This window comes from Coccinella septempunctata, chromosome 9 (genome assembly GCF_907165205.1).
Source record: "Coccinella septempunctata chromosome 9, icCocSept1.1, whole genome shotgun sequence".
Lineage (NCBI taxonomy): Eukaryota > Metazoa > Arthropoda > Insecta > Coleoptera > Coccinellidae > Coccinella > Coccinella septempunctata.
In genome coordinates this window covers 6808391-6816391 of record NC_058197.1, presented here as the reverse complement: position 1 = coordinate 6816391, position 8001 = coordinate 6808391, and the positions used below count along the sequence as shown (strand labels likewise).

The window sequence follows — 8001 nt, the reverse complement described above, 5'->3', positions numbered from 1 at the left end:
TTCCACAAAACTACAGACCGATAAGTCTACTGTCGGCTTTAGGAAAAGTAGTAGAAAGAATTATCGCCACGAGGCTAAATGAGGAAACCGAAAATCTGGAACTAATTCCACCAGAACAGTTCGGATTCAGAAGAGAGCATTCAACAGAACAACAATTATTAAGGCTCACAGAGTACATAACAGAGGGATTCCAAAATAAACAAGCTACAGGTCTTGTTTTACTAGACGTCGCCAGAGCATTCGACAGAGTATGGCATGAAGGATTAATATATAAGATGAGATTTGCTGGATATTCGATCAAAATATGCAAGTTGATCAGGAATTATCTCAAAAATAGAAGATTTTACGTGAAAGTGGGAGGAGAATGCTCCTCAACAAGAGATATAGAGGCTGGAGTACCCCAAGGATCAGTACTTGGGCCACTTCTGTACAACATATACATCCACGATATTCCAAAAAATCCAAGAACCATGCTAACGTTATATGCTGACGACACAGGCATAGCAACTCGACACCGAAACCCTGAAATAATAGAACGAGTGCTACAAGAGTCGATTGACGAAACAAATGACTGGTGCATAAAGTGGAAAATCAAGCTCAATGGACAAAAGAGCCAAGCAATATTACTACAGAAGAAAAGACTGCGACCCACAACAAAACTGGATGTTGACGGCGAAGAAATCGACTGGAAAAATGAAGCCAAATATTTAGGAATAACGCTTGACAAAGGACTTACCTGGAATAGACTCTATCCTCTGATAGGAAGAAGAAGCCACCTGTCGAAAGAGACGAAATTGAAGATAATCAAAGCCGTTGCTAGGCCTCAACTTACTTATGGATCAGTTGCCTGGGGTTTCGCGGCAAAGAGCCATATCAAAAGAATTCAGGCCACTGAAAACGAGCTGCTACGATGTGCAATAGATGCACCTTGGTTTGTCAGGAATAGACAGATTTATAAGGACCTGAAATGGGAAACCATAACGGAATTCATGAACAGAAAAGCAGAGAAATTATTCGAAACAGCGAAAAACCATCCGAATCAAGAACTCAGGAGACTAGTGGACTACGACCCAGAGGAAGACAAAAGGAGAATGCGAATTTACCGAAGGAGACCAAGAGATCAATTAAAAAGAGATTAAAATAACAACAGAAACTCATTGAAAAATTCAATAAAGTGTTAATCCAATAGAGGATAAACACATAAATCCCAGCACGATAGTGTGCGAGAAGAAAACCGACCAAGAGATGAACGGTTTATAGGCAAATGCCCGGAACCAAAATTCAAGAAGCAGTAGGGTTTTTAGTGGGTCTCGAGCTCAGGAGAGTGAGAAACCCCAGACTGTGCCCCCTCAGGAGATGAGGGTGGTCCGTCTGTCTTGCAGATTTTCCCCCTGCTACACCAAAAAAAAAAAAAAGTTCCTCAGTTATTTAGCTACACCAGTGCTAGTCTGAATATTTTCTAATATAAGTGCGGTCCATCATGGCTGAATCTGACACAACAACCGTAGATGTTAGATATCGATATGTTCTAAAACGTAATAGTGCCGAAGTGAAGGTGTTACTGTTTTTACCACACGAGGTTAACGAAGTGAAACACGAACAGAAGTCTGGATCCCAAGGATTGGAGACAACAGGACTACTACCGCGTCAACGACTCCGAAGAAACCATACGCTCTGCTTACCGGCAAAAGGTCCTGCATCACCACCCGGATAAACGCAAGGCCAAAGGCCCGGAAATCAAAGCGAACGACGACTACTTCACGTGCATTACGATGGCGTACGAAACCCTGGGCGACCCAAAGAGGGGGAAATCGTACGACTCCGTCGATCCAGAGTTCGACGACGGCCTACCGAGCAGCCACGAAATAAAAAAAGATTTTTATGGAACGTGCGCGTATTACTCCGAGCTCAACGGTAGATGGTCGGAGAAAAAAAAACGTGCCCAAAATCGGTGGTCCCCGATCAACCATCGAAGAAGTCGGGAATTTCTATAACTTCTGGTACGATTTCAAATCATGGCGGGTTCGTACGAGGATCAAGAAAATAAAGACGCCTGTTCGGGTCGTGAGGGGAAAAGACACGCGGATAAGCTGAACAAGGCCGAAAGAGCCAGGAAGAAGAAAGAAGAAATGGTGAGGTTGCGGACATTGGTCGACATAGCTTACAAGAACGACCCCAGGATATTCCAATTCAAACAGCAGGGGAAGGATCGTAAGTTGGAGGCTGAGAAAGCAAAAGAAGCTGTCCTCCAGAAACGTATAGAGGACGAACAAAAAGCTGCTAAAGAAGCGAAATTGGCCATGGAAAAAGCGGAGGCTGAAGGAAAGGCCAGAATTGAGGCGGAACGTAAAAAACGAGAAATGCAGAAAAATGCGTTGAAGAAAGAGCGTAAAACACTCAGGGATACCTGCAAATCCAATAACTATTTCGTCGAAAATCCAGAGCAGAACTTGAAACATATAACGGCCGTAGAAACGATCTGCGAAACGATGAACATCGAGGAATTGAAAGAAGTAAACGAGCAAATCAAAAACGAAGATAAAACTGCGTTTTTTAGAGCCGCCAAACCGGATTATTCGACGGAAAAACCTCAATCAAAAACGGGGAAACAAAATATAAGCACCAACGGTACCCATCAAGAGACTGAGGGATGGAACGAAGAAAAAATGAAATATTTGAAGGAAGCTCTGAAGATTATGCCTCAAGGAACCAACCGAAGATGGAAAAAAGTAGCGGACTTCATGAACAAACACGATAAATTGAAGAAGGACTGCGGGAAGTTTATCCCCAAGATGGTGTCGATTCAAGCGAAAAAAAGGATGAATCTTGAGTAAGCGTACCACGAGAAATTTAACTTTGAATCAATATACCCTTTCCTATTTGTTCAACTTCGATCATAATTTTTTCCTGAATTTTGGACCAATGTTCTTTATTTCTCATGAACTCGATTTTTTTTTGGTTCATGCATGAAAAAATCATATAAAAAGAAAATAACTGGTTTAGTTATGTTTTTGTTTGAGTACTTAGAATAATATGTTTTTACCATCTTATGTTACCACCACCTATGTAGTTTTTTAAGAATTTATTATAATAAATAGTTTTACTTTCGTATTTTATTAACTTCAATATAAAAAAGGACCAGTCCCCCAAATAATACGAAAAATAATATTTTATGAAAATTTTTCTCATCAGATCCAAACAGAAAAAAAAATATTCATGGAATATTTTAACATAACATGAAGAAGAAAAATCCGTAAAATTTTATGAAAAAATATTTTCATTGCATTTTGTATTATCAGTTTACCCTCATAAAAAGAACGATTTTTATTTTCAACTTCTGTACTTCTTTAGCTTTGCCATAAAATTCGAAATTTCAATGAAAAATCATCGTTAGCATAATTTTTTCGAAATAAGTTTTCAAGTAGGTAAGATTAGAACAACCCTCGCTGTTAGATATCGATACGTCCCAAAACGAATTAGTGCCGGAGTGAAGGTGTTACAGTTTTTACCACACTAGTTTCTCTAGGTGAAACACGACCAAGTGGAATTTATAGACGACTTAGAGTATCTCAGAAGACTGGATCCCAAGGATTGGAAACACCAGGACCACTACCGCGTCCTGGGCATCCCGACTTTGAGATTCAACGCCTCCGAGGAAACCATCCGCTCTGCTTACCGGCAAAAGGTCCTGCATCACCACCCTGATAAAAGCAAGGCCAAAGGCGCGGAAATCAAAGCGAACGACGACTATTTCACGTGCATTACGATGGCGTACGAAACCCACGGCGACCCCAAGAAGCGACGAAGTTCGACGACGGCCTACCGAGTAGCCACGAAATAAAAAAAGATTTTTATGGAACGTGCGCGTATTACTTAGAGCTCAGCGGTAGATGGTCGGAGAAGAAGAACGTGCCCAAAATCGGCGGTCCCCGATCAACCATCCAAGAAGTCGAGAATTTCTATAACTTCTGGTACGATTTCAAAACATGGCGGGAGTTTTCGTACGAGGATCTAGAAAATAAAGACGCCTGTTCGGGTCGTGAGGGGAAAAGACACGCGGATAAGCTGAACAAGGCCGAAAGAGCCAGGAAGAAGAAAGAAGAAATGGTGAGGTTGCGGACATTGGTCGACATAGCTTACAAGAACGACTCCAGGATCTTCCAATTCAAACAGAAGGAGAAGGATCGTAAGTTGGAGGCTAAGAAAGCCAAAGAAGCTGTCCTCCAGAAACGTATAGAGGACGAACAAAAAGCTGCCAAAGAAGCGAAATTGGCCATGGAAAAAGCGGAGGCTGAAGGAAAGGCCAGAATTGAGGCGGAACGCAAAAAACGAGAAATGCAGAAAAATGCGTTGAAGAAAGAGCTTAAAACACTCAGGGATATCTGCAAATCCAATAACTATTTCGTCGAAAATCCAAAGCAGAACTTGAAATATATAACGACCGTCGAAACAATCTGCGAAAGAATGAACATCGAGGAATTGAAAGAAATAAACGAGCGAATCAAAAACGAGGGTAAAACTGCGTTTTTAAGAGCCGCCAAACTGGAGTATTCGACCAAAAAATCTCAATCAAAAACGGGAAACAAAATATAACCACCAACTCTACCCATCAAGAGACTGGGGGATGGAACCAAGAAAAACTCAAATATTTGAAGGAAGCTCTGAAGATTATGCCTCAAGGAACCAACCGAAGATGGAAAAAAGTAGCGGACTTCATGAACCAACATGATAAATTGAAGAAGGACTGCGGGAAGTTTACCCCCAAGATGGTGTCGATTCAAGCGAAAAAATTACAGATTGGAAACGAAATCGTTGAATGTCCGCTACAAAAAGGATGAATCTTGAGTAAGCGTACCACGAGAAATTTAACTTTGAATCAATATACCCTTTTCTATTTGTTCAACTTCGACTATAATTTTTTCCTGAATTTCGTTTTTTTCGAATTTTCGTTTCGAGCTCAACGTTAGATGGTCGGAGAAGAAGAACGTGCCCAAAATCGGCGGTCCCGGATCAACCATCCAAGAAGTCGAGAATTTCTATAACTTCTGGTACGATTTCCAATCATGGCGGTTTCTTTCTCCAGCTCTGTTGTCGCCAAGTCTCTACTCAGGAACAAATCTCTGCTTCTTGGACACCGGGAATATCGAGGTATAAAAATTTTTGATGATGAAACGAGGAAACAGGCGGATGAATTGAGGATGACGCGAGAGGAACTGGCAAGGAGACAAGCGTCGGGCGAAACACATTTGACTATCAAGTATGTCAGCGGAAGTCCAAAAGTAGTGAATACCGTACCCGCTAAATATGTCTCAAAAAACATCAAACCCTAAATGTATGGCCTTTAATGTATACAAACATAATGTCCCTTGGATCAAAATTTTTAGAGCTTCTTTCCTTTGTTGGAGCACATAAGCCATACCTAGTTTTAATTACTGAAAGCTGGCTGCATCCTTCTGTTCCAGACTCTGCTTATTCTATATCGAACTACTCATTGTTCCGTCATGATAGTGAAGCTGCAGTGGGTTATCGTGGTGTGTGTGCGTATGTGCATGATAGTCTGTTTCACGAATTCAGGATTGACGTGTCTCACCAAGATTGGCCAAATATCGATAACATTTTCATAACAATATCTAATTCCCAATTTTCGATTGTGGTTGGGTGCATTTATGGATCGCTCTTGTGCTGATGATGTCGATGCGGTTCGGTATCTCAGGGATATATCTGAATCATCTTCTAATATCTTCATTGCAGGAGACTGCAACTGTCCAGACTTAAATTGGCCGCTTATAAATCTTCCGTCAGTCAGGTCCCCCTCTCATCCCAACGCTGAACTTGTTACATCCACGGGTCTCCAACAGGTGGTGAATGAGCCTACTAGACACAGACATGGCCAGACTTCTTTGTTGCTTGACCTGTTTTTTGTGTCTGACAGAAACTTGATATCTGATGAACATTTCCCACCTTTTGGTAGGTCGGATAATGACGTTTTACTTACGGAACTCCAGATACAACTACCTACTTCATTACAGTCTCCGCAAGAAAGAGTCAGGAAGATTGTCGACTACGAACGCATATCGGAAACTCTCTCATCAGTTAACTGAAGCTCTCTTTTATCGCCTGATCTGACGATTGATGAGATGTGGAAGTTATTCGAGGCTGAGTTGAACAAAGCCATATCTGCTGGTACCAGGCAGGTCACATCTACTTACATTCCGACAAGACCATGGATAAACGATCAAATTATGAAACTTCTGAGACGCAAAAGGTCCCTTTGGCAGAGATATTTACGCAGTCGAAAAGATACTGACTACAGGATCCACAGGGATTTCTCAAATTTTGTTTCTTCTAGTATTCATTCCGCCAAAACTAATTTAGAGAGAAAATTAGCGTCCAAATCTAACAGAAAGCAGTTTTTAAGTACTTGAGAACCACTATGAACTCAAAGGTCAGTTTTCCGATTGTGAGGAAGCCGTCTGGTGACGCCTGCAGCAGTCCTCGTGAAACAGCTGACGTTCTGGCCGATACCTTTGCTGAAGTTTTCACCCCTGAGCCTTCAGGGAGCTTACCTACTCTTACATCTGCTCGAGCGAGTAATTATATGGATACTGTTAGTCTGTCCGAGCACTTGGTGATGGAATATCTTTCTGGGGTGAAGGTGGATAGTTCCCCTGGCCGAGACGGTTTTTCGCCGCGTTTGTTGAGGAATTGTTCTGAAGTCTTGGAGTTTCCGGTGTTTCTTATATTTAGGAAATCTCTCTCCAGCTGCACTTTACCCTCCGATTGGTTATCCGCCTCTGTAACTCCCATTTATAAGAGGGGTGATGAGCTGTCTCCACTGAATTATAGACCTATAAGTCTTCTGTCGGTCTTGCCTAGGGTCTTGGAGAGAATAGTTTGTGACCAGGTGATTGATTTCTTCTCAACTCATAAGATTTTTCCCAATCAACAACACGGATTCCTACCGCATCGTTCAGTCCTCACTAACCTAATCTGTTGTCTCAACGATTGGACTAAGGCATGGGATGAGAACGTTCCAGTTGATGTGATCTATCTAGATTTTCCTAGAGCATTTGACCGTGTCCCACATAAACGTCTACTTCATAACCTGGACCATCTGGGGCTGAGAGGGGCTCTTCTTGAGTGGATTCGTGCGTTTTTGACCAACAGAACTTTTAGAGTGAGGGTTGGTGATGTTTACTCATCTTCTGAGTGGCATGTTCGAAGTGGTGTCCCTCAGGGATCGGTTGTCGGTCCCATTCTCTTCCTTCTGTATACTTCTGATCTCCCTGGTTGTTTTTGTCAACATGTTCTATGTATGCGGACGATAACAAGATTTATAATTTTTCCCTTCTCAACCCCACAACTCTCCAGCGGGATCTTGACAAACTGTCCGCTTGGTGTCGGGAATGGTTGCTTCCACTAAACCTAGACAAATGTTATGTGCTGCACATAGGCAGAAATAATCCGCGTATTTCTTATGTTATTGACGATTATTGTCTCTCTCCTGTCACCAGTCAATGTGATTTGGGCTTGACATAATTGGCGATCTGACCTGGTCCACCCATGTTGCTTCAATTACAGCTAAGGCCCGTCAACTTACCTACTTGGTTTAGAGATCCTTTCGAGGCTCTGAAAGATCAGTTTGTAAACTGATATATGAGTCTTACATACGCCCTATCATGGAATACGCTGGTACAGTATGGTGTACTGCCCTCCTTTTTTTTTAAGCCCTAGAGTTAGGGGGAAACCGATACCGGCTTCTCCACAGCGGGCGGTTCAATGCTGCGGATTCGTGTGGGGCTCTCACCCACCAAAACCCCCTCCTCTACACTAAAGTCGGAATCCCAAGGACGCCGATTCTGACTAAAGTGCGTGGTCGATTTGGGCACAAACCGGTTCACCAAGGCGATTGGTATTTCACGGTATAGTGCCATTGAAGCGGCTCACTCCTTACCTACTTGGATATTGGGGATGTAGGGGGAGCTCGCACCTCAATTATCG

General features: G+C 42.4%; 1 protein-coding gene and 1 pseudogene across 1 annotated transcript; both read left to right on the top strand.

Annotated features, from left to right (window-relative positions):
* Positions 1 to 1480: 1480 nt before the first annotated feature.
* Positions 1481 to 1994, top strand: LOC123321065 (dnaJ homolog subfamily C member 2-like). Its single transcript, XM_044908569.1, has 2 exons — positions 1481 to 1557; positions 1604 to 1994. The coding sequence occupies exons 1-2, from the start codon at positions 1481 to 1483 to the stop codon at positions 1992 to 1994; spliced, it is 468 nt and encodes a 155-aa protein (XP_044764504.1).
* Positions 1995 to 2015: 21 nt separating this feature from the next.
* LOC123321064 lies at positions 2016 to 4838 on the top strand (annotated as a pseudogene).
* The last annotated feature ends 3163 nt before the right edge of the window (positions 4839 to 8001 follow it).

Bases quoted from the DNA above. Each gene is read 5' to 3' on its own strand.
- LOC123321065 (XM_044908569.1), top strand. From the start codon at position 1,481: ATGGCTGAATCTGACACAACAACCGTAGATGTTAGATATCGATATGTT. The intron at 1,558-1,603 runs GTTACTGTTTTT...AAACACGAACAG, and splicing joins AATAGTGCCGAAGTGAAGGT to AAGTCTGGATCCCAAGGATT.